This window comes from Oreochromis aureus, linkage group 23 (assembly GCF_013358895.1).
Source record: "Oreochromis aureus strain Israel breed Guangdong linkage group 23, ZZ_aureus, whole genome shotgun sequence".
Lineage (NCBI taxonomy): Eukaryota > Metazoa > Chordata > Actinopteri > Cichliformes > Cichlidae > Oreochromis > Oreochromis aureus.
In genome coordinates, this window is record NC_052963.1 from 42,323,001 (window position 1) to 42,348,700 (window position 25,700).

Sequence of the window (25,700 nt, forward strand, 5' to 3'; positions counted from 1 at the left end):
GCTAAATTAAAGCAGACTTCCCCTTTCCAGTACAATAGCTTTCCATTCTCTTACAGCTGTGCTGTTTGTCTGTAAAACACGTATTATTACACGGACGTGCTTAGCAAGTATCTGTTGCCCCTCCCTTACACGAAGACTCCGCCTACTCGATTCTTATATCTCAGACCTACACCAAACTACAGGTGGATTTAGTGACGAGCATAGTGCGCTTAGTTTGCTATATCTTTTATTTACATTTGACGAGAAAACCGGACGATCTGAGCAAAAATGTCTGTAAGTGAAAATCTTATTATAATTTTTAAATTTGACTGTTTTTGTTAGAAATGTTAGAAAGTAGAACAGTTCTGACTGACAGAAAGATGCTTTAATAGTATTTTGTGAACTAAGAAATACAACATTATACTGAATTTTAAAAAGAGTAGCAATAAAGTGAGTAATATTTTTTTTTAACTCTTGTAATATTGAACTTGTAGAAACATGTCATATACTGTTATCTGCCCATTGTTCTTGTACTGTACGAATGATGCTTGGGCTTGTCTGGACATGTTGCTCCTCTAACTAGTAATTCATTCTTCAGACTGTAGGGGGCATACGGCTATAAAACATATTGCGGTACATCTGTTAAGACAATCCTGTCTTTTTCTTTCATCACAGCGGATCATCTGTCTTCATCTCACCCTATCCCCATCATCTTCCACTGTCACCTTTATCCAGTATATCCAATATTCAGCCTCTTCTCTAATTTCCAAACCAGTTAACCTGAGCTGTACAAATTTCTGTCAGCTCTGCCTCCTGTCTTTTTGTTAGTGCTGTCTCCAAACCATACATCATAGCAGTTTTACCATGATCTTGTAAATAATCATTTTCATATTTGTATCCCTCCATTAACCCCATTCTGTCATTTAGTAGAACAATTGAATAGTTCATGTTTTAAAAAAAAAATGCCTTTTCTTGCAGCTGGCTAAGGATCTGATGCACCCAAGTTTTGCAGAGGAGAGGAGGCGGCATAAGAAGAAGAGGCTGGTGCAGAATCCAAACTCTTACTTCATGGATGTTAAATGCATGGGTAGGAATTTTGGCTCATGGTGCAAAGTTTTAGGATTTATTTTTAGTTATGTGTGGCAAGCTCTAATTAATCTGCAAATGGTCATCAGGGTGTTACAGGATCACCACCATCTTCAGCCATGCCCAGACAGTGGTGCCCTGCGCAGGCTGCTCTATAATCCTCTGTAGGCCACGAGGGGGGAAATGCAGACTGACAGCAGGTAAGTACAAAGCCAAAAACAGTAGATTTGAATAAGATTCTCCTAATTTGCTTGCAAGACGTTACTGAAATGTTTGACATTTCTCCCTCTAGGCTGCGCCTTCAGAAAGAAACAGACATGAACAGTAATGAACCTGGAACCATGCAGCAGAAACGCCCAAGGATAATCGAGGCTGAACGATGCCATGTTGCAAATCCTCAGCAAATAGAGAAACTGCCTCTATTTATCTAAATGAGTACGATTTTACCCCCGAGTGGGGCTGAATGAGAGAATCATACGGATGCATGTACACTCCCAAACAGATTGACATAATGAAGCACTTTGCTGTAAAGACATTGTGCATGAGTAAAATGCAACAATCAAATTTGCAAAAAAATTCAGACAAGTCATGATTTCTGTAAAACATTTTAATAGGTTGACATGGATGGGGTGGGGGTGGGTGAATGAAGTATTTCATTACCAGTCTCAATCAAATGTGAGGCACTCTCAGTGGCTCTGACATGAGATGAAACCACAATGACCATCACAAAAAAAAATAAAAAAACATTTCATGAATTAATTGTCTGTGTTGTGTTCTTTGGTTTTGAGAGTTCCTCTGGCAAAAAGAAGTGGTGTAAATGAAACAAAACCCAAGGAAAAAAAAAATACAACTTCTCACATTACCTAACATTATTCTACTATATACAATAAGTATCCATGGTTGATAAAACTTGACTGAGCTTCCAGTGGTTTGGGGTTTAGCTCACTCATATTGTAAATATTGGCTACATAATGGCATATTGTTGGTAATGATGCATTAGGTATCAGTGGTCAGGTCAAGCATTTAAGTGTTCAGAACGTCCGCATCAGGTTCAACACCTTGGCCAAAGAGGCATTACGTTATAATTAAATGTAAAGAAGTCTGAATCACCGAGCCTTTCTACCAGGTCATCTGTTCACGTGACTGTTGTGTTGTTCTAACACAAAAAGATTTAAAGAGAGACTGAGACGAGCACAGATCTGTCAAATATCTGTTAATTTGCAGCCACTGGAGATAAAATGGAATAATAATAATTAAAAAAAAAATGTTGACTAACTTCAAATTACCACTAGGTGGCGCTTAAAAGCCACACAAGACTGAGCAAACCCCTATGCCATATGTAGCCTATGTATTAAAAATAATCAGAAGTGTAATGTATGTGCACATAATGTGTAAAATTAAGTCTGTTTAAGTGATTGAGTGACCAAATGGGAGGTTTCTTTGGACAAATTTAGTGCCAAATTTAGTGGTCAAAAACAAATTTCAACAAGAACATCTGTAGGTTTTAAAAAAATAAAGTAGCGATGGATTCAAAAAAATTTATTAAAAAAAAAAAAAAAAGTTGTGCTTTAAACAAAAAGAAAAAAAAGGGACAAGCATTAAGTTAATCCCCCTTTACGTGGGGAATAAAGATTTTACAGCTCGAAAGGCGGAATGGAGTCGAACGTTTAATGGAATGTTAATGACGACCTCATCCTCTCCAGCTTCCTCTGTGTGTGTTTATAAGCTGTTCAGCTCCTGCAGGGTCTGGTCCAGGACTTGGTGCATGCCCAGATTCTCCTCTTTGGCATGTGATAGTTTCTCTGGGGAGAAGAAGAAATATGACACGGTGAACCCTCAATCACCAGTTAGCAGTGCTTGCTCATTTCATGCCACTGTAATCTCTCCATGAGGTTTGTCACACAGCACCCCTTTTTTTAAAGGCTGCACAAAGGTCGGTGTTACTGGGCAGATGTTTTGCATAACTGGTTTGGTTAAGTTGTGCCACATGCAAAAAAAAAAAAAATTAAACCACTACAGAGTGCCTTTCATGCATAAACTGCTGGAAGACTGTTAGTGGGATCATACAGGATGGACTTTTTAAAGGACTCGTTTGCTGCACTGTGAAGTTATTCGTATATCCCACTTTGTGGAAATGGCATTAAGATCTATGTATACTTTATGGAAATACATATCAGAAACCACCAAAACGTGTAGATTAAAACCCAGGTGACTGCAAACTATTAATCCACACTAAAACCAGAAATGCTCACCTTTGTAAAACTGATATTCAGATGAACGTGTAGAGTAACAACTAATCGTAAAATACACTGTTAATTACCTAATTAGAAAATCATAGTAACCTATATAGTTAGCTGAGACTTTGCATCAAACAGTTCATAATTTCCTTACACACTGGCAAAAAACAAACAAAAAACAACAGACAAAAGCTGCAAACTAGGAAAGAAAAGGAGCTTTAATGAATTATGTTTTGCATAGTAAGATGAGCAGAGGCACATATGATCAGAGGAGATGAACATTTAGAGGCACAGCAGACGGAGAGAAAGAGCGAAACACATCTCTACAGAGATGTCATGTCATTGAGGGCATGGTCCAGCTCCTCGCTAATGGCCTTGTACTTCAGCTTCTGAGCATATAATTCATCTGGACGCCAGAGGTCGACAAGAAGCAGAGGCAGGTGCCAACGACAGCAGCGACACAAGCAAGCCGAAAGCAGGACGAGAGCGAGAGACAGATGGAGGCAAAGAGCAGAGGGAGAAAGGAAGAGACAAAAAAATAGGTCAGCCTTTTTAAAGATGCAGAAATGCTTGGAAGAAAGAATGATGAATACCTAATTACACTCAAAGCTTTTCACGTTTCTGTCTTTTTTTTGCTGGGGGAGCTTTGAGCATTTAAGACTTTTGTGAAAGTCTCATAAAACTGAACCAATAAATCCATGAACTCAGCTGCCTGTGGTTCAACAACTGAACGATCCTGACCTAAAAAAAATATGAGCACATTCTGTCCTCTTTGCTGCCGCTGCAGCTTCGTGGCTGACATGGAATACTTGTCCTTCAGTAACAAGGGTCTTTTATTAGCCTGTCTTAGTGAAATAGTTTCCATACATTTGGTTCCTGTGGAAAATTCTCGTTTCCACAGGAAAAAATTTGAGTGATGCTGAAATAGGACACCTCTTCTAGAACTCAGGCCAAAACTCAGGTAAGTGATTTTGCAACTGTGTATTAAGATGTGCTCGTAGTTCATCAGCAAATAAATCACCATTTAATGAAACTGAACACATCTTTGCAGGTTCACTTAAAGCTAGCAGACAAAAAGATTTTGGGTCTACATTTTCTTTTTTAACAGAACAAGATTTTGGGCCACAGATGCTGCAAGTCCCCTAAAAACCTCAATATGAATGTGACTCTCGTACCTTCCAGGTCATCGATGCTCTTTTCCAGTTTGGCAACTGTCCTCTCGGCAAACTCTGCACGGGTTTCAGCCTGGGAGGAATTCAGACAAAGCATGTCAAAACAAACTGATGAGCTCCAACAAACACATCCATCATGGAAGACTGCAACAGGAGAGGTTTTCAGCCAGCCTTGCTGAGCTTATGGAAATGCCACGTTTAACATTTGTAGCAGTTTCCATATGAATCGGATTCAGAAAGACGAGTTAAAACTACATTTTAGTGATGGGGAAAAATGCTACAAATGTCTCTGAATGACTGGATTATTCTATTATAATTTTATTTTTAATTCTGTGAAAACACCATCATCTCACCTCCTTCAGTTTGTCAGTCAGAACTTTGATCTCCTCCTCGTACTTGTCTTCTTTTTCTGAGTACTGGTGACAGACGGAGAGGCAAAGAAACAGCATTAGCTCACACTTAGCTTTCACCAGCAAACGTGCACACAATGGGAGCACAAAACGGCACCATCCCAGGATTATTATTGCTTTGAGAGCTCATGGCGCCACTCCCTCGCTGGCACGTAACAGGAAAGGTGTTGGCCTGTCCTGGGAACAAGTTCTGCTGTTACGCTAACCACTGCAGGTCTGTTTCAAAGAAAAGCCATGCCATATTTGCTAAAGAAAAGTTGTCATGAGGTAAACCTGGCATGCCGTTGCACTGCATGTCTGTGCACGGGCGGGAATGAAGCAGACACATTCCTGAGTGCGGCAGGTTTCTACTGGCTGCTTATATGCACACACAGTGAAACACCTTACGTAGCCATTAACACCACTCATACACACATGAAAAAAAAAGCCTCAGTGGCTAATTTGTCATGCGGTAGATAAGTTGGTGTGCAAACATATATTTAAACAGCTGCATATCAAAGGAGTTCAGGTACTGAGCTCCCTTATATAATAGCTTGAGGGTAAAATAAATGGTTGTAAGGAGGGCCTGATGATACACAGTTATAATGGAGGTAGTATGAAACAGTCCTTTGCCATGTGGTCTCCCTCCCTGAGGACAGCTCACCCAAATTACGGTGCGCTGAGCCATGAGTAAAGCCCTAATGATAGGATACGTGTGTGCAGGGTGCCAGACTTGGTGTTCAGTATATATATTTAGTTTTTCTGCTTGTGTTTGTGAAAGAGAATGAAAGAAACTGCCTAAAGTCTCAGTTTGTTTTGTCATATTATTAGATTTTATCATCACATTGAAGCATTTTGACAGGAAACCTTTTTTTCCTCCTTTACTGGATAAAATCAGATTTTTTTTGCTATATTTAGATGATTCTAATTTGGAAAAACACCACCAAGCTCCAGGAAGCCAAAGCAGAATTATTACTTCTTAACGTGTCAATGCATTTCTATCAGCCTTGTACCTTCTCAGACTGGGCTTCTAAGGACTTCAGGTTGTTGGTCACATTTTTCAGCTCCTCCTCTAGGTCACTGGCTTTACTGCGAGTAGAGAATCGCATGCATACTTTGTTTTAATGCGAGAGCCGCACAAGAGACCATGCATCTGTATGTGAGTCAATGTATTTGTGCATTTGTGCGCTTATTGCATTTACCATTCTGAGAGCTCGGCCCTCTCCTCAGCTCTCTCCAGCTCGCCCTCCAGGATCACCAGTTTACGAGCCACCTGACACAGAAAAAGAAATATTTTAAACTCAAAACACTAAGAGGCTATTAACGATCTGAATAAGGGAATTTCTCTCTTGCACTTAAGTCGTCACTGTCAGAATCACCTCCTCGTATTTGCGGTCGGCCTCCTCTGCGATGTGTTTGGCCTCCTTCAGCTGCATCTCCTGAATCTCCATCTTCTCCTCATCCTTCATCGCTCGGTTCTCGATCACCTTCATTCCTCTGGGATGACAGGACACAGCATGAGGAGAGCACAGACTTTCTTTTGTGAAAGTCAGGTGAACTAGATAACACATGTTCTCCCGCGCAAGGCAGACTTTTTCTCCACTTGTGTCTAATGCGAATAAGAAACTGACCTCTCGCTCTCATCTGCAGCCTTCTCTGCTTCCTCCAGTTTCTGCAGCGCTGTGGCCAGTCTCTCCTGGGCACGGTCCAGCTCCTCCTCCACCAGCTGGATCCTGCGGTTCAGAGCTGCTACCTCACCCTCTGCCTGCAAAGGGAAAAAAAAAAAAATAGGAAGAACTTTAGTCATGCATTTATTCAACTTTAAGTCACCCAAAGATGTCTGCTGTCCTCCATCATAAAACAGGAAGAGAAGGAAATGACACAATGACAGAAGTCGGGGGAGAGAAGAGTAACTTGTTGCCCTGTTTTCAGCGATTGTTGCAACAAAAATCAGTGAATGTCCAAACCAACCAGAGGGACGTAACTTTAAAACTAAAAGGGAATAAAAATTCATCATCTTGTATATTTACTTTTTTGGATTAATGGAATAAGAATGACTTATTAAGGAATTAAGCAAGGCCTGTGTGGACAGGATATGGTGATGTCCTGTTTATACTTCCCTAACAACTACTGTTATCAGGAGGTTGAATCGCTGTCTTTTTCTTCTTTTTTTTAACTTAAGTTCCTCATCCAACAAATTGATGCATCACTTTAAAACCAAACCACATCTATTTTGAACAAAAGTCCAAAAACTGAACTCAAGTGTTGCATACTTCACCACATGAAACACTTTTTTAAAGCTAGTCATGTCAATGGAAGAGCAGCTATACAGTCACACAGTACAATGCCTACCCAGAACTCTGATAAAAATATTTAAATACAGCCACCTGAATATAATCATGGTGCTATGACAACAGGGAAATATTCACCCTTATCATTCATATCCTAATCCTCACTAACAAACTGAATCCAAATAAAGGCTACAAGTGAGTGAGTGAGTGAGTAGGGGGGAGACAGTGTAATCTACTCTGTGTGCTCTCTGGGGTCACTCGGGTTTCTCAAATCAAAATGTGACGGTTAAAATGTGAAACGGAGCCAGCTGGAGGTCGTTGGGAGATTCGTCCATAAAAGCAGGGCCCAACTGTAACCGTCTTTAATGAGAACATGCTGCATCTGGCTGGAAAGTGTAATTCCTTACAATGCAGCAGGACATCTGAGCGAAACATTTAGACAAACTCAATTTCCGGTGATGGTGAAGCCACAACTGGGCAAAGAAGGGAGAACGAATGGGCTTCTGCTCGTCTGCCCTCGATAAACACAAAGCCAGAAAGAGGAAAAAAGAAAGCAAACAGACAACTACACAAGAATTTCCTCTGTTGGTCAGGGAGTTTATCCAACCATCATCTCCTTGGGAGCTGCATTCAAAGTAAAAACAGGACCTCGGTCTTAGCATAACACAAAGAACCTGTTGTTAAAATGAAAGTTCACAACTAGACCGATAAGTGCTGAACCATTCACTGAAACCCGGAGTACTCACACAAGTTTATTATGTTTACAACCACGCAGGCTGTATTCTCTGCTCTGATGAGGGCAGCAGTTAGTAGGTCAGTGACTCATTAGCCAGTTTTTCAGTCCAGCAATCGCTCTGATCAACCGTCAGTGCCTCCACCATTCAGCTTACAGGCAGAGGAGTCATTCTGTGCAGAAATTGGTGACTGAAAGTCACAAATAGAAAGTGAAATGACTGACAAGAAGGAACAATGCCAAGAAAAGAAAAAACAGAGCTTAAATATACTGAGAATATCTAGGCTAGACTTCCATTCTCTCATAGACTCGATATTTCAGGAAATCAAAGCATGAGGGCACAGGCTTCTTTCTCATTTTTAGTATTCCTCCATCTCATCCTGGCCTGGTGACCCGCCACTCCCTCCCCCGGTTGTCTGTGTGTTTTTTTTCCACCCTCTTCTTCATCCTCTCCCAGGTCTTCCCCTGCTGCACAGAAAGCTCACAGGGGAGGCCACCCATACGAGACAGGAAATGTCTGCCTAACTATCGCTGACGTGTCTCAAAACCGCCGGCACTTGACAGACGTTGAAAACCTAACCTGACACAGAATGAATGAAAACTCATATCGCTCAGAACATCTTGAAATCTCATCAGCTGTGTCGCTCGCACGGGTCTGCATCCATCGACGCCACATCTGGCTGCCCAGAAACTTTACCTAGTATTCAACTGCAACCTGAAATAACAGATATTGGTACTTCCTGTGTCCTGAATGGAGCAATGTCCAGCACGCAAACAAACATGCTATTCATGCGTTTTAGGTCAGCTACGTTAGCACACCAGCTGCTGTAATGCGCTTCCAGACACGCACACGCTCTGCAAACATGCAAACAGACACTCTTATTGCACCAATCTCTGCCTCTCTCAAACATACACACACATAATTACCAGCTATCCAGTCTCCTACCCTGTAAACTGCATTCAAGTAACAAACACACAAACATAGAAACCTCAGCTAACACCAGTATGGTGGCAGTGACAGAAATGTGTGCAAACTGGTGCCTTATCTGCCATCTGCTCATAGCGAAAAAGGCAGGGAATGGGGGAGCCCCACACAGACAGAGACACCCTTGTGTCAGGTTTAAAAGGACAAAAAAATGCATGCATTTACAGGTTATCTCATGCTTCTAATTGACTGAGCTGTGAACAAAGAAGAGCTTTTCCTGTAAATCCTGAAGGTACAGTTTTAACCACAGTCTCTTCTGCAGCTTTAGAAAATCATTTAACCTTGGCCGGTGCGGTCACAAGCCCAGCAGCAAAAGCTGACTGAAAGTTATTCAGAGCCTTTGTGCAAATATGCTGTCAAAACAATGTTAACAGAAATGCCAAGAAACAAGAAGTGAGGTTAACGACGAGCTTTCACTACTCTACTACTAGCATCAGATAGCAAATGAGGATCTTGAAAAAAGGTGACAGGAAGTATGCTGCCCAACATCCTTTCATTTCCTCCCTTTGATTGTTCTTTCTTTCACCGCTCCGTCTGTCTCTCTGGCCATGCCCCTTCCTTTAGCACCCACTTTTCATTCTTTGGCTGCCAGGGACGCACCCTGCCTTATATGGTAAAACAAACTATGGAGAATGTTTGTGGTGGAGTATCAGGAAGACTGGGGCAACAACGACAGATATGTAGACACAGACTTTAAAAGATACTGGGACACAAGTAGCTGCTCTGTTGTCACCGTAAGTTAATATGTAACACCAGCTTTCTAAGTCAGGAATGGAGCTTTACTGCTCAGTGCATCACCAACAGGCTGTGTGGCTATTAGAGCCACAAGATTCCTAAAGCTTTAGCGCAACATTTCGGGAACTAAATTCTAGTGTGAGATTTTAAAAAAACCCACTGTTAACAGTCTCAAAACACAAAACTTTGGGCTGACAAAATGGTTACCAGCTACAGTGGAGGCTATGGATAAGCTGCGGATTTAAGGAGCCTCACTGCCATCATTCCCAGCCAATAAATAATGTGTTAATTAGTGAGCTTAGATGGGCTGATTTCAGCAGATTACACTGACTGACTGCCATAGTTTTATTTGTATTGTGCAGCAAGAAAGCAATGCAAGATGGTCCAAGACGTTAAGCTACCTCTTTAACGGACACTGCATTAGTAAGTGGCACAGACTACAGTACTACTGATGGCATGGAGTGATTCATCTGTCTTAGTTGAAGTTAGAGCACTCGAAGTGAGGCTGCAGACTGCTGGGAGTGACTTAAGAAATACCTGAGTGTATTACATATCTTAGAGACAGCATCAAGGACAAGTGAAAGAGGAATCTAATTATTGGCTGATTTCAGGGCAGTGGGCTAATGAGCTGCACAATGCTGTTGGGGTTCAGTGCAAGTTATTCCTGACTGCCTGCTGCTCTTAAAGTTACTCTGTGTTGGTTCGTGACAGAAAGAAAGTGTGTAATCATTTCCCACAAAGATCTGGCATGCAAAGAAAGCTGCATAAAGTATAAGCCAGTCTGTCATGAAGTATGTAAAAGACGGTTGTTAAACATTCAGACAAGCATCACAATGAGCTCCTTCAGCGCTAAACGCAATTTGTCGCCATTTAAAAGTATGCACTCAGACTTTTAGGAGGATCTCGACTCTGGTCTGAGTCTTTAGCTCAGTGTGTCTAATCCTAACCAGAGGCTGACTGCAACCCATTTGTGAACCGCACCACCAGGAATCCGCAAACCATAAGAAAAACCAAATTTTTCCAGCGTTGATACAATCTAACTTTCCAGATAAATATTAACAGGGTGATTTTTACCTGCAGGTCAAATATGAATCCCGGTAATACGAGTTTCCTTCAGGTTACCATTTCCACTCTGCATTCACATGCAAACAGACTCGCTGAAGTGACTCACTTTCATGGACTCTAAAAACGGTTCAAACACAACTTGGTGCTGTATACATGCAATTTAACGACATTACAGCAAATTCGCCTGTGCTAGGACTAACCGAACAAATATAACCCACTCCTCGTTTGAATGAGAACCCTCAGCCTTGGCCTGCATAATCAGCAAAGCCACAAGCCACTTACATGGGAGTGTTCCCCAGGATGCCAGCGACTGCCAAAAAGTATCAACATGTGGCAGTTATATTTGGAAAGTTGAGCTATTCCCAGGGAGAAAGTCCAAAGAAAACAGTGAAATCAGGAAGTAATTCTTTCCACAGAATCTGCTGGAGACTCCTAGAGGCCCAGCAGAAAGCCTTAGCTGACCACACGAAGCAACAAACGGACACCTTCAGCTCAGCAGATGAGTGTGTGGACGTTGTTTTTCACGATAAGCATTTTTTTGAATGGCTTCCTGCAATTTACTCTCGATATGAGATGCAAGTAAACAAATACAGTTGCCATAAGCGTAGGAAGCAACTTCAGCGTGTCTAATTAAATGTTGTAGTGCAAAAAAAGACTGCAGACTTGTGCTCTACATGGAGAGAAATAGTGTTAGTAACTATAAGAAAATAACAGGACACTCAAGATAAAGTGGCACATCAATGTAGAAACACCAACTTCGTCGCACACAGTAATCTTCCTGTTGATCAGGGCTGGAGCCAGGGGACAGGAAGTGTTGGGAGTAGAAGCGCAGGAAGTGCTGGACCAGGGTCGGCAGCCGACATCCTGGGAGGGTCAGTCGGAGGGAGGGCGTGCGTGGGGATTCCTCAGTAAGAATTCCACTTCCCTTTTTATATTTATTTCTGTATTTCAACTTGCGTGTGGTCAAACACTGATCCTCACCATGGCAACTGTAAGTTGTCCTCAGCGAAGTGCACAACAGCCTCAATTTCAGAAAAGGAAGCAAATATTTTTTCCCGTCTCTTTTTCTTTTTTTGGTCATGACTGATCGTTTAAACTAATCTTGTCATTATTAAGTGTCTGACAGAAGGAGAAGCACTCTCTCAAATTTGCTTCCATGTTCCAAAAACAACCAATCTGCTTCATCTGTGCTCTTCACAGGACTCCGAACACAGTAAAAATGATCACCTCGGACCCGACTCTACTGAGAAAACTGAACGAAGTCACGTTGAGGAATAGTGGCTATAAACGAAAAGCATCACAAGACTTTGACTACAGCCTTAAATCATTACCGAGAGGTTAAGAAACATCCCCAGAAGCGTCAAAACCACAATAACATGAAGCAATTTTCTTTATCAGCGAGAGACGTAGCCAACGTTTTTGTACTCCCTCACACATTTTTAAACAATGATTCATTACACGCGGCAAGGTTCTTGTTTTGATCTCCCCGCGCTCAGAAGAAGGACTTTCTGTGCCAAGGAATAACTCCAGGTTGTCCTAATTATTCACACATGGGACCACACCAGCCTCGCCACACAGTCGCACCCCTCTGTTCGACTTTGAATGGAGGGACATGTGTGACATCAAACTGCTTGTGCACGTTAATCCTGACAGGAATGAAAGACTTTTTAAAAATGCAGCATCCACTCTGAAGATAAAAGAGTTTAACCACACCCTCCCATTTCAGTGTAAACACACTATACAAGACATACTTATAAGTACTGGTCAACAACTATAACTCCACCTCTGAAACCTCCCAAACTGGACGCTGGTATGTAAGCTGATAATGAATGACACCATAAAAAACACGTAACAGATTACTGGTTCACCAGTTTTGAAATGCTGGACCATACTGAACAAACAGTCTGCCTCGTATGCAATAAAAAAATTCTAACAATTTATTTTTTCAAAAACACAACCCTTTCAGCTCTTCATTGATGTGAGACCACACATGCACCCTGACAGCAGATGTAGCTATACGGGGCATCCCCATATCATTCATTCATTCATCTACCATTCCCGTGTCAGTGTTTTGAAGTTCATGCTGCAGGTTGCACAAACACTGAACAGAAACACTTCTAAAGTACACAAAGCACCCACTGAACAACCACAAACTGCAACACAAACAAGCCAACTAGAAGCCAAACTTCTTAAACCGATGCCGGTATGCGAGTCCATACCAGAATAATTACCCACATGCTCAGCAAACGCCCAATGGTCAAATTAAAAAGGTGGCCTGTTACCCAATAGCCATCCTGTAACAAAGGGCTTTGCCTTGCAGCAGGCCCAACTCCTTTCATCAATTCAGCTGCCATATCTTTACTGCCACACCTTCCCCTCCCACTCTCCTGAAGTCTTTCTCATTGTCCTATCATTAAACTAACTCCTATGCAAAAAGTATGGCACCGTGTGCCATAAAGCAGCACGTGAAACGAGTCAAGAACTGTTGCCTAACTGTGCTGCTACTAAGCGTTTTTCTCTCTCTCCCCTCCAGCCACTACCTTTTCTGCATGTGAAGCCATAAAACTCGGATGTGGGCACAGTCAAGAGACAGGCAGGTGACAGAGCTGCCAATTACTCAATATATGAGTCACATCTGACACATTGAAGGCAATGGTTGAAGACACTCAATTTGTGGAACTTTAGCAATGACTGAATGAATTTCAGCCCAAGCTGAGCAAATAACTCAAACTTTACAGTTTAATGTAAAGAGGTGTGGAAAACAGGGAGGTAACTTGCAGTTTCATTATTGGCTAACTTCACCAATTTACAGTTTGATTATCAGATGGTAAAAACTTAAAGGTAATCTCAGCTGTTACTGTTGATTGACTGATCAATGAAGCAGCTGATCTTTTACTTCTAGCTGAAAACAGCAACATTTTTAGATCTACTCCTAATAACAGAGGAGGCACTTTTTAACTGTGCCCTGTATTTTCCGATCATCTGTGGAGGCCCGAGGGTCAGCCCTTCAACCAGACAGCTGCCGAGGGAAAACAGCCACCCTTGCCGAAGTGCCTTTGAGCAAATCAGAGCGTTAAAAATTCCATTGAAATTCCATCAAAACACTGTCCCATTAACCCGCAAACCAAATGGAATCTGAGTGAAAAAATCGTCACAATTATGATACAATTAACACAAGAATGATTTGACTTTAAATGAAATAAACTGGTAAATCTAATAGATTCGCCACAATTTGCACAATCACTTCAACGCTGTCTACGTGGTCTACATTAATCACTGTAGTTTCACAGCGGCCTTCAAGTCACACCGAGCATGCGCGAAGAGCTGTAGGAATCCAAACTTTTTTTTTCGTTGCAGACCAACGCCTTGCATTGTGGCACATTCACGCCCGCCACCAGTGAATCAATGACATAAAACTAATAAGACTTTCTAGGGCCCGAGAGGCGAATACGAACAATTCAATCCGTGTTTAATGATTGTAATACATGTAAAATGGCGACAATAGAAAAAGCTAGGACAATAGAGGAGTTGATTGTCTCACTTTTTCTCGGAGTTCCCGTTCACTGTCCAGCTCTCTCTGTAGAACCTGAGCCCGATCTTCTGCGTCGTCGGCCTGCTGCTGCAAACACTGAATCTTTCTCTTCACAGCATCCAGAGAGTTCACACCTGCCATTGTTTACTGTTTCTTTACTTAACTTAAGACTAAACGTAAAAAAATAAAACACAGTTAAGACTATGTATATGTTGTGCAAAAAAGAGGCCACTGATTCCTGCTTATTTGGTCTATTCAGAGTAGTTGAGTAACAGAAAAATAAGACTTTTGTTCGTTGATTTAAAAAAAGAAAAACGAGAAAAATCGGCGTGAATCCGGAGATAAAGTATGAGGAATGTAAAGGAGTCGCGCAAGTGCAGCAAAAAGTTATATAAGTAGGAAGCGTGAGTGTCCAGGTGTTCCCCGAGTGTTTCTTCTGGATTGTAGAAATAAAAAGTTCATGAGCGGCGCAGAAAGTGGTCCTCGGGAATGTAGGTAGCAGTTTTGGTCCGGACTCAGCCTGACTTAGAGTTTGAGGAGGATACAGAATAAGCTGCGCGGCGAGAAGAGCTGAGAGCGCCAGACTGCGCCGGCGGAGGAGAGGGAGTGATTGGGTCGATGACGCCAAAGAGGGCGGGGCTTCAGAGTGAGTGAGTGTGTGTGTGTAAAAAGCTGATCCCTGTGACTGATGTGAGCACTGCTGCGAGAATTTGAAAAGAAAAAGCAAAGCCAGGATGAATTACTTTCAGTCATTGTGAAGGCGCAGTGTCCATTGTTTAGTTGTCTCACACAAACTTGAGCCGCTCCAAACTTGATGTGACAGTTAAATTTCCCCTTACAGTCTCCATGGAGTTTGAACTGCCTCCAGTGAAGTGTGAATAATTTGAGTATTTCCTCTTTAAAAAAACCCCCCATACAATTATATTTCATTCTGTCATCGTGGACTACTGGTTAAAGTGCCACTCTGCACATACTGCTCTAACTTAATGGTGGAAATCCAAATCTAAGCAGCAGCGATTAATGTGTTCTGGCTGGCAACAGATTATTTAACCTTAACGTCTCATGTCTTAAATGACCACGTGGTCACAGAGAAGCTGTTGCTCCATTTCAGAGGGGTCAAACAACTGGCCTGCATCAAGCACAGAAAACAGCTAAGGAGATTGATTAAAACTACTGAGGAAGAAACACTTATCAGTGAGGCTCAATGGAAAAAAAAAGGCTTGTGTTTTCTATGGGGCATAAAGATAGGACAAAGGTCACGTGGTCTGATGAGTCCAGATTTGTCTTCTTCCAGACTGATCAGTGGATCAGGCAGATAAAGTGATGCATCCACATGCATCTACTGTACAAGCCTGGGGGGCAACACTAATGATCCGAGGCAGCTTTACCTGATCAAATCCAGGTTCAGTTAACATGCCACCCGAAAAACTGAGGTCACCTGACTACCCGAATACACTAAATGACCTGGACTTTCTATCAATTGATATTTTTTCTTCTCTGATGGCACAGGCATATTTCAAAATGGCATGCTAGGGTTAGTTGGGCTCAGACTGTGCAAGATTATTATTCTTATTATTCTTGACATGAATGTAGAGCAGGCGTAGGCAACTCCAGGCCTCGAGTGCTGGTGTCCTGCAGGCTTTAGATATCACCCTGGGCCAACACACCTGAATCAAATGATTAGTTCATTACCGGGCCTGTGGAGAACTTCATGAGAATCAAATGATTAGTTCATTACCGGGCCTGTGGAGAACTTCATGAGAATCAAATGATTAGTTCATTACCGGGCCTGTGGAGAACTTCATGAGAATCAAATGATTAGTTCATTACCAGGCCTGTGGAGAACTTCATGAGATGTTGAGGAGGTAATTTAGCAATTTAAATCAGCTGTGTTGGATCAAGGACACATCTAAAACCTGCAGGACACCGGCACTTGGTGTCCTGCAGGCACTCGAGGCCTGGAATTGCCTAACCTGATGTAGAGCAAGGGGCAACCTCTAGAGGTGAAAACTGAAGCTAGCAGAAAAGTACCAAAAACAGCAGTACCTTAAATGGCCACTTGAGGCTTGCTCAAAGCAGGTAAATTTAATTGGCTAGAATGTTCAAATACTAAACTTCACTGCAGAAATAAGCACGTTTAAAGCCAGATACTAAAGCGTTTTGGTTTTTTTTCCTTTTGTGACCCATTTTAATTAACTAGGTTCCAGCTAGGTTGCTATGCTATCTGCTAAATCCGATCTTACCTAATATGATGAGGTCTCTGAAATAGACCTCTCGGCCATATTTGAGATGTTGGTGTGTTTTTTCAGCAATTTTAATACAGTAATCAGACAAATAACATGGCAGTCTACAGATACACGCAGCTAACCCAGGTTGCAACTGTTAGCTGACAACCTATTTCTAGATCTTCTCGTCCATATACGGTCACTTCAATCTCTAAAAAAAGGGAAAAAATGGTGAGACTTCTCACCAGGGCTGCACAAACCAATGGGTAAGGTCACAATGGCTATATCCATCTTTTATTTACAGCATCTGGTCTCAAGTGACCACTTGTGTAATGAAATGTCACACCCCTGCTCAATATGACAGTAACCACCTAGATCATTTCAGTGAGAAAAGACCAGAAATTATGACTGGTGTGCTGGAATTTAAAAGAAGAAGTCAGAATAAGTATTCCTTGGTGTGTTGCAGGCCATTTAAGCAGCCCAAGATGATTAGTGAACCTCTAATATATTTCTAAATCCTGTTCAAAATTTTCATTATGTCGAATAAGACACCACAGGTGCCCAAAGGAGTACACACGCAGCTTTTGCTGAGGACATGTGATTACTTGCATGCTGCTTAAAGAATGTGGCCATATGTGGCCCCGGCACCCTCCAGATGTAGTCTGAGCTATCTGATCTCAGTTATCTTGGGTTGGCACCCACACTAACCAGTAACCTAAACCACTAAGCCAAAAAGAAAAAAAGGGGGTAACTAATGTAGGAGTGCAAAAAAGTGCCGCTGATTCCAAAAACAAGACTCCATGTTTAAATACCCAGCTTTCAGAGCACTAAGCAACATGTTTACAGCCTCGTGCAAAAAAAGAAGGTTTCCCCATCTAATATCAACTCATGGGAGTCTAGTCTTTTTTGTAACATCCTCATGGGTACTGGAGTTAGGGGTGTAGCTTCTTTGATAGACAAGCATCCAGACACAGGCATCTCTAGCTGATATCTCTGGTTGGTCTTACATTCACTAACTGCAGTCACAGAGCTCGACCCCTCCACTGTGTTTATGCTGTTGGTGCCATTTGGTGTATTATATTACAGCTTACTTGTGCTTACAGTATTTTATTACTTAGTTACCATTAATTAGCTGATATCTAGGTTGTACAGAACAGTTTATGGACACAAATTGATAGCCAAGCCTTAGCTGATAACTCAGCACTCTGACCTTACATTAGTGATGGGAGGAAGTTCAACTAGCAGCAAAGTCTAAACATAGACCATACATATATATATATATATATATATATATATATATATATATATATATATATATATATATATAATTCCAACTCCTAACCTCTCAGTAAACCCGCAACTCTCTAAATAGAAATGTGTTAGTGTTTGTCTTGAAGCAGCAAGCAAATAGACAATATATCCCACTTGCCTGCTGACAGACGATGTGCATTGTGTGGGTGTAAATCAAATTTATTCTTCATCTTTCATGTTTCAATGCTTGCCCTGCCTGTGTTTACCCCCCATCGGCTCCTATTCACACGATCAGCCTGGGAGCTTGAATATGTCGGGTGGACGGGCAAGTAGGCCAGCAGATTTCAGCTGAGGCTCATCTCAGATTCAGTCCTGCTGTTCTCAACAAGAAGAACATGTCTCACAGTCAGTCTCGTGTGTTGATTGAGCTGCTCTCTCTCTGATTTGCCCCTTGCACCGGAAAAGCTGGAAGCATTGATTTCATTAGACACAGGAGTGTGGGGCTTTCTGTTTGCCTTAGCTACATTCCTCACATACCAGAGCCCCCCCTGTCTGTTCTCTGCTCTCTCCGCCCGGCTGACCAGCTTTGCCCAAAAACTGTGACTGTTGCTGCTGTGATTGGTGTAATCAATGCCTGTACCAAGACCACATGCGCTAACTTTACTTTTTACTGCATTGTGCGTAAGTACTTAGATCTATAAGGACAGACTCTTTGTCTGGTGGCTTGAGCTAGCATAAACAGCGATGACCTAAATATCAGCACGTCTGCTCTGGTGCCCTTTTTCATGAATCATAAACGGTTTGCTTGCTGGAGCTGCTGGCTCACTGCTCTGTTTTCCCAGTCGCTTCCAGGTTTCCAATTTTGGTCGGTGTGAATTCAGATGCGTAATGACTTGACTGCTTCCTCTAATAAATGACATGTGGAGGGGAATTCATGGAAGTGGAGCAGAGCAGACTTCATAATTTGATGCCACTCTGTACTCTGTGGTAAATCTAAAAAAATGCCATAGTGGACATCTATTTTTTAACACAACTCGCACTGCTTGAGTTCTCTTTCCAAACACTACAGGACACCCAAGAGTGATAGCTACAGGTCAGGCTCTGGGTTTTCAAGGGGCCCACTTGACCCAGTTTATATGTGAGGCTTCTCAGAACCATCCTGAGTTTATTTAATCACTGCGTCAGGATAAACCAGCATGTCTCAGCCCTCAGGTCTATGTCTATATAGCAGGCACTTCCCTTCTCTTTGTGTGTAGTGCAACATCGCATTTCCCTGGGATATCCTCCATGAGACTAAAACAATACCACATCTTAGTGGAAGGTGGGGGAGGTTTTTGCATGACTCTTCTCTCTCTGTGCTCACTTTGCTTTGTAATGCTGTGGTACTGCTTTCCCCTACTTTTTATTAAAATGCCATTTAACTGATAAACAGGTATACTGTAAACAGTATTGTATGCTTGGATATATGTGATTCCCCCTTCCACCTACACACACACACAGTAACGGACACAAGCAAGCAAACACACAGCTGTGCTGGATGAATCACCACTGACAGATATACAACCATGTGGTTTGTGGTGATGCCAGCAATCTAAAATATGACCGTCTTTCCCAGATTGCAGCTGATTAGGCACAGGAAAACTGCCAATTCCAATGTTCTGCTATATTTATTCAATTACTGTCCACAAACAAGGAGATCCATATAGGATTTCTCAGTGGTGGTTAAATTTATTTACATGTTTACATGAGAAAAAGTAAATACTCCAGAGTCAAAAAAATTAGCCATTGCAAGTTTGAGTTTAGTTAAAGGGGAAGTCTGTTTACAGCTTTTGGTCCAGCTGTGTCTACATCATTTGGCTCTGACCGCAAGACTGCGAGTTTGACAATAAAGTAATTTGGTGGTGTGAAGTTAGAAATAAAAAAAGCTTATCAGACTTCTTTCGCCGCCTCCTTAGTCATGCCTGAAGTTTATGGGTTAAGCTACCTGAAGCTACAGCTAGAGGTTGAAATGCATTGTTGGAAATGTAGGCAGTGTGCTTCTTAACGAAGAATAAAAAAAACATAATAGCTTCCAAATGTTCAAATTAGTCAGCTTGGACATGAAATGCTATTAAAACTGCTAAGTCGCTAGAACAAAGTCTGTTTGATGTGGGACTGCACTGATTTCCACTGATGTAAGAACCGCCCAAGTAATAGTGCTGTATTCACAGCGAGAACCAGTGAGTGGTCGTCTTGTTCCCTGTCTCTTGTAAGTGCAATACAGTGAGCTTACAAGAGACAGGTTATTGAGTAATTATCTCCTATTGTGTCCTAGATGTGTCCAGAACTTGCACATTCATGTATCAAACTGACTTTTAAAATGCTACATAATTTATTTAATTAAAGTCCAAAAGCATCATAAATACTTAAAACATTTAAAAATCCTTAAAGTACCAAAAGTGAATTTAGGCATATAAACTGATTTGTGTTGTTTGTTTTAATTTTAGTTATCGCCTTTAGTAAATTGTATTAGAACATACAGTGGCTTGCAAAAGTATTCGGCCCCCTTGAACTTTTCCACATTTTGTCACATTACAGCCACAAACATAAATCAATGTTATTGGAATTCCACGTGAAAGACCAATACAAAGTGGTGTACACGTGAGAAGTGGAACGAAAATCATACATGATTCCAAACATTTTTTACAAATAAATAACTGAAAAGTGGGGTGTGCGTAATTATTCAGCCCCCTGAGTCAATACTGTGTAGAACCACCTTTTGCTGCAATTACAGCTGCCAGTCTTTTAGGGTATGTCTCTACCAGCTTTGCACATCTAGAGACTGAAATTCTTGCCCATTCTTCTTTGCAAAACAGCTCCACAACTGCCCTGTGACGGCCTCAGAGGTTGTCTCAGAGAATATTGGGAGCAACAACACCATGAAGTCCAAAGAACACACCAGACAGGTCAGAGATAAAGTTATTGAGAAATTTAAAGCAGGCTTAGGCTACAAAAAGATTTCCTAAGCCTTGAACATCCCACGGAGCACTGTTCAAGCCATCATTCAGAAATGGAAGGAGTATGGCACAACTGTAAACCTACCAAGACAAGGCCGCCCACCTAAACTCACAGGCTGAACAAGGAGGCGCTGATCAGAAATGCAGCCAAGAGGCCCATGGTGACTCTGGACGAGCTGCAGAGATCTACAGCTCAGGTGGGGGAATCTGTCCATAGGACAACTATTAGTCGTGCACTGCACAAAGTTGGCCTTTATGGAAGAGTGGCAAGAAGAAAGCCATTGTTAACAGAAAACCATAAGAAGTCCCGTTTGCAGTTTGCCACAAGCCATGTGGGGGACACAGCAAACATGTGGAAGAAGGTGCTCTGGTCAGATGAGACCAAAATGGAACTTTTGGCCAAAATGCAAAAACGCTATGTGTGGCGGAAAACTAACACTGCATATCACTCTGAACACACCATCCCCACTGTCACATATGGTGGTGGCAGCATCATGCTCTGGGAGTGCTTCTCTTCAGCAGGGACAGGGAAGCTGGTCAGAGTTGATGGGAAGATGGATGGAGCCAAATACAGGGCAATCTTGGAAGAAAACCTCTTGGAGTCTGCAAAAGACTTGAGACTGGGGCGGAGGTTCACCTTCCAGCAGGACAACCACCCTAAACATATAGCCAGGGCAACAATGGAATGGTTTAAAACAAAACATGTCCATGTGTTAGAATGGCCCAGTCAAAGTCCAGATCTAAATCCAATCGAGAATCTGTGGCAAGATCTGAAAACTGCTGTTCACAAACGCTGTCCATCTAATCTGACTGAGCTGGAGCTGTTTTGCAAAGAAGAATGGGCAAGAATTTCAGTCTGTAGATGTGCAAAGCTGGTAGAGACATACCCTAAAAGACTGGCAGCTGTAACTGCAGCAAAAGGTGGTTCTACAAAGTATTGACTCAGGGGGCTGAATAATTACGCACACCCCACTTTTCAGTTATTTATTTGTAAAAAATGTTTGGAATCATGTATGATTTCCGTTCCACTTCTCACGTGTACACCACTTTGTATTGGTCTTTCACGTGGAATTCCAATAAAATTGATTCATGTTTGTGGCTGTAATGTGACAAAATGTGGAAAAGTTCAAGGGGGCCGAATACTTTTGCAAGCCACTGTATAAAGTGGCACAAAATGAAAAACTCTTACATTTTTTCCATGTTTGTCCCTTTCCTATCATGACTGCAACATCTGCATGCAATTTGTTGTAAATGTCCCACCGCATGTTTGTGCAACTGTATATGTCAGAACACATGTCATGATGAGGCTTACAGTGTGTGTGTGTGTGTGTGTGTGTGTGTGTGTGTGTGTGTGTGTGTGTGTGTGTGTGTGTGTGTTTGGGTGAAGGGATTATAGTTTAACCGTGTGCTCATCTTTCAGGAGTGGCTGCACAGGAATGTAACTGTCTCTGAAGTGCTCCAAATCGTTCACCGCAGATCAAAGTAAAGCCACAGCTGGTGTCGGCTTAGAAAGAGTCCAGCTGTGGAAGAATGGTCCCTAGTTTTCAGTAGTGCCGCAGTAATGTGTGTATGTCAGATGAAACAAGTATTAATATCCTTTGTTCTTCTTTACGGGATTCAAGGATTCAGTGACAGTAATGGTCATAGTTATTTGGCAGTTTGATTTCTAGTTTAACTTTGATTAAAGTGTCCTGAAAATGAACTGACACCAAACCCTCCTGTGTGTGCGTGCCGTTCACTCACATCTGCAGCTGTCTTCTCAGACAGTTCCAGTTTCTCCTGAGCATCTTTCAGGCCCTCAGAGAATTTGTCCAGTTCATCCTCTGTCTGCTTCATCTTCTTCTGCAGATCCAGTAACTCCTCCTCCAGCTAAAACAAGGGACACTGTTAGTGTTGTAGGGAGTTCGACTTTACTACTTTTCTACAGCACATTTTTTCATTTTAACTCAGTTTAGCACGAAAACCTTAGATGAACCTGTATTCTATTCTATTCTATTCTATTCTATTCTATACTATTCTATACTATTCTAGTGCAGTGTATTCTGGCCTGGTGTTGGATTGGATTCTATTCTGATCTGGCCTGGTCCATTCTAGTCTCTGTTTTTTTCTGTTCATAGATTTGATTTGATTTGATTTGATTTGATTCTATTCTATTCTATTCTATTCTATTCTATTCTATTCTATTCTAGTATAGTATAGTATGGTCTGGTCTGTTACGATCTCTTGTGTTCTGTTCTATCCCATTCTGGTCTGGTCTATTGTAGTCTCTGTTCTGTTCTGTTCGGTGATTTGGTATTCTATTCTGGTGTAGTCTATTCTATTCTATTCTGATGGAGTCTGGTTTGGTCGGTTCTATTCTATTCTATTCTATTCTATTCTATTCTATTCTATTTTGGTGTTTTCTATTCTATTCTATTCTATTCTATTCTATTCGCATTCGTCTGAGCACTGAGAGCATCATGTTTGTTCTCACAGATGAATGAACCTTTGCAAAGATATAATGATGAAACTTTTATCGAGTTAACAACTGCTGAGCAAAATGATGGTTGAAAGGAAACCATGTTAAGCAACTGATAAAGCAGCGGTGGCTAATTTGCAAGCAGGACTGTGTTTATGATGTTTGGAGAACATTTATTTAAATGGCATCACCCTCTCATGACAAGAACTCTGGTATGCAGTCTAATCTCTTTTCTCTTTCTCCCTTTTCTTCTCTCTCTCTCTCAGGGTTAACTGTTCGCCCTAATCAGTGTTCCCCTCTGAGTCCATGAAGTACATCTGATAACCCTGCTGTGTCCCACACTGCCATTCTCTTCTGGGCTCTAAAAATACAGCTGTTATCAGCGAGAACACACAGATGCCTGGAACCATAGGTTTTGTGTGTGTGTGTGTGTGTGTGTGTGTGAGTGCATGCATGCACGTGTGTCTAATCCTCCATTTGTGTGTCTATGCATGTCCATTTGCATGCTTATTAAGGGTCACATAGTCTCCATAATGGCTGTTCTTTAAAATAGGTCCTCTCTCTAAAGCAGTTGAGGTGGGCTTTTCTTTCCCCAAAGACCAAATCCTGGTCCCGGGTGGTCTCATCACTTGTGTACCGGTGGTGCTGACCAGTTCAAGTGAAGAGAAGTTCAAACTACTGTTTTCCTGCAGATCTCGTTTAGTACAACTTTGTTTAAAGAATAAAAAAGTAACGAGTAGAAACTAAAAGCAATGATTTGCACCTCATTTGATCCAAAGTCAGCAATTTAATAACTTCCAAACTTTCCTGGACCTGTGGTTGGATCATCTGTACTATGAGACATTCCTCAGAAAAGAAAAAGAAAAAAAAGTTAAACTATTTCCTAAAATATTTCCCAGCAAAGTAAACCAGTAAATTAACTGTGAGGAATGTAGAATAAATAAATGTAAGCACTGTTTACACACCGTGTCCTTGTAGGTATGTCTGGTATGGTTTGAATGTTGTGATTAGTTTAAGAACTGGATAAAAAGAAAGGTCTTCAGAGAAAAGCGCACCTACTGGGTGTGGACATTTCTTTTTTCATGAAAAACTGTTTTGAAATAAATTTCCCTTCAGAAGTTGCAACTAATCAGTAAATCTATAAGTAAACCATAAAGTTAATCTATACATTTTTGCTTAATATACAGTTCTAGTTGCGTATTTCCAAAATCAGATCAATATCCCTTCTTCTAAAATCTTTTCTATATGCACTGGAATCCCTTGTGATCCATCTCCTTCTTGCTCTGGCTTTCCCACCTGCTTGCATTTGTCCTCTGCCGCCTTCTTGTCTGTCTCTGCCTGCTCGGCCCGGTCGATGGCATTCTCCTTGTCCAGTTTCAGCATTTGCATCTTCTTCTTGATGGCCTCCATGGTGGCTGCTTGGCTGGATTTTCTCCCTCTGAGATGTTCAAACGCACCGTTAAAAGTTTGGGCTCTCGCTGAGATGTAGGAGATTCAGCCTTGCTTGCAGTGCAGGAGAAAGCTCGAGCAGAACAAAGCTGCAGAGAAAGTGAGAAAGCAAGAGAGGCAGAGACAGAAAAGGAGAGACAGATGGAAGGAGACAGAAAGAGCTGTGAACAGAGATGGAGAGTCAAGCCCTATAAGGATGGTTATTTAAACTTCAACAGAACCTGCCTCCAGTCTCCACTCACCACCCCTATCGCCATCCTCCTCCCATGTTTCCCCCTCCCTCCCTACATCCATCACTTTTCTCCATCCTCTCACTCTCTGTCCATTCCTCTCTTCATTCAGCCACTCACCACTCTGCGTCCACTCCATCCTTACTCCCTGGCTATCACTCTCTTAGACACACACTCCACCCTATCAAACCACCCATCCAAGCTCGCTCTCAGGAATGGTCTGGCTGCTCCGCTCTTCAGCCGTGGCCGATCTCCTTATTTGGGTTGCTATGTTTTCACAAAGAGACGGAGATCAGACACGCAGGTCCTGTTTCCACATTTAACCCAATGTCAGTGGCTACAAGTCCTGCTGGCACACAGCATCTCACACTTAAAGCCTTAGAGGGTGCGTATATAAGACAAACAGAGATAGACGGGCAAAGTAGAAGGAGACAGATTTAGGTAGAAAGGAGACTGAAGAAAGGAAGTTTCCATGATGTGATCGCTCTAATTTGACTTTTAAGCCATTTAAAGTGAAGGTGTTGACTTTTCCCAATTCATTATTGTGTCAAGAAGACTGAAACAGAATAGAGGCATTGATGTGGTCTGAAAGAAGACATAAAGGAAACACGTATGGAATACAGACGCAAAGATACTTTTTTCAGAGATTAGTTTGTGCCACAGTAGTACAGGGTAGTTTGATGATTCAGCCTTCACATGTTGCCTTTGTCAGAGTGTCATAAAGCTGTTTTGGTTTTATAACTCTATGATAATTTCCCTGCTGCACTTTTTCAAGTGTGATCATCTGCGGGACGATGGATTACGACAAGCTTTCTGAAACTTGAGCTCTGTATTCTGTGTACCTGATACTTCAGTTTGATGACTGATGGACGAAATCAGACTGAGAG

At 41.8% G+C, this 25,700-nt stretch overlaps 2 protein-coding genes across 5 annotated transcripts; one reads left to right on the forward strand and one right to left on the reverse strand.

Annotated features, from left to right (window-relative positions):
* The first annotated feature begins 129 nt into the window (after positions 1-129).
* LOC116309226 (40S ribosomal protein S27-like) lies at positions 130-1,820 on the forward strand. Its single transcript, XM_031725775.2, has 4 exons — positions 130-273; positions 958-1,066; positions 1,155-1,265; positions 1,358-1,820. The coding sequence occupies exons 1-4, from the start codon at positions 268-270 to the stop codon at positions 1,384-1,386; spliced, it is 255 nt and encodes an 84-aa protein (XP_031581635.1). The 5' UTR covers positions 130-267; the 3' UTR covers positions 1,387-1,820.
* tpm4a (tropomyosin 4a) lies at positions 1,691-24,761 on the reverse strand. Of its 4 annotated transcripts, none has more exons than XM_031725772.2 (9): positions 24,431-24,759; positions 22,420-22,545; positions 6,495-6,628; positions 6,243-6,360; positions 6,066-6,136; positions 5,877-5,952; positions 4,828-4,890; positions 4,478-4,547; positions 1,691-2,867 (listed from the first exon to the last, which is right to left on the reverse strand). In XM_031725772.2, exons 1-9 carry the CDS (start codon positions 24,542-24,544, stop codon positions 2,785-2,787), a joined length of 855 nt encoding a protein of 284 aa, XP_031581632.1. In that variant the 5' UTR covers positions 24,545-24,759; the 3' UTR covers positions 1,691-2,784. The 4 variants fall into 4 exon arrangements, with proteins under 4 accessions (XP_031581632.1, XP_031581634.1, XP_031581631.1 ...); XM_031725771.2 differs by lacking the exon at positions 1,691-2,867 and adding an exon at positions 3,503-3,708 and having other exon boundaries at positions 24,431-24,761; XM_031725774.2 differs by lacking the exons at positions 22,420-22,545; positions 24,431-24,759 and adding an exon at positions 14,214-14,791.
* Positions 24,762-25,700: the final 939 nt, after the last annotated feature.

What these genes read in the sequence shown, in the direction of transcription:
- LOC116309226 (XM_031725775.2), top strand. An exon ending in CATGGATGTTAAATGCATGG is followed by an intron (nt 1,067 to 1,154) that starts GTAGGAATTTTG and finishes AATGGTCATCAG; the next exon opens with GGTGTTACAGGATCACCACC. An exon ending in GAAATGCAGACTGACAGCAG is followed by an intron (nt 1,266 to 1,357) that starts GTAAGTACAAAG and finishes TTCTCCCTCTAG; the next exon opens with GCTGCGCCTTCAGAAAGAAA.
- tpm4a (XM_031725772.2), bottom strand. Translation starts at nt 24,544, where the DNA reads ATGGAGGCCATCAAGAAGAAGATGCAAATGCTGAAACTGGACAAGGAG. An exon ending in CTGAGAAGACAGCTGCAGAT is followed by an intron (nt 6,629 to 22,419) that starts GTGAGTGAACGG and finishes TTCCCTTTGCAG; the next exon opens with GCAGAGGGTGAGGTAGCAGC. An exon ending in AGGGCCGAGCTCTCAGAATG is followed by an intron (nt 5,953 to 6,065) that starts GTAAATGCAATA and finishes CTCTACTCGCAG; the next exon opens with TAAAGCCAGTGACCTAGAGG.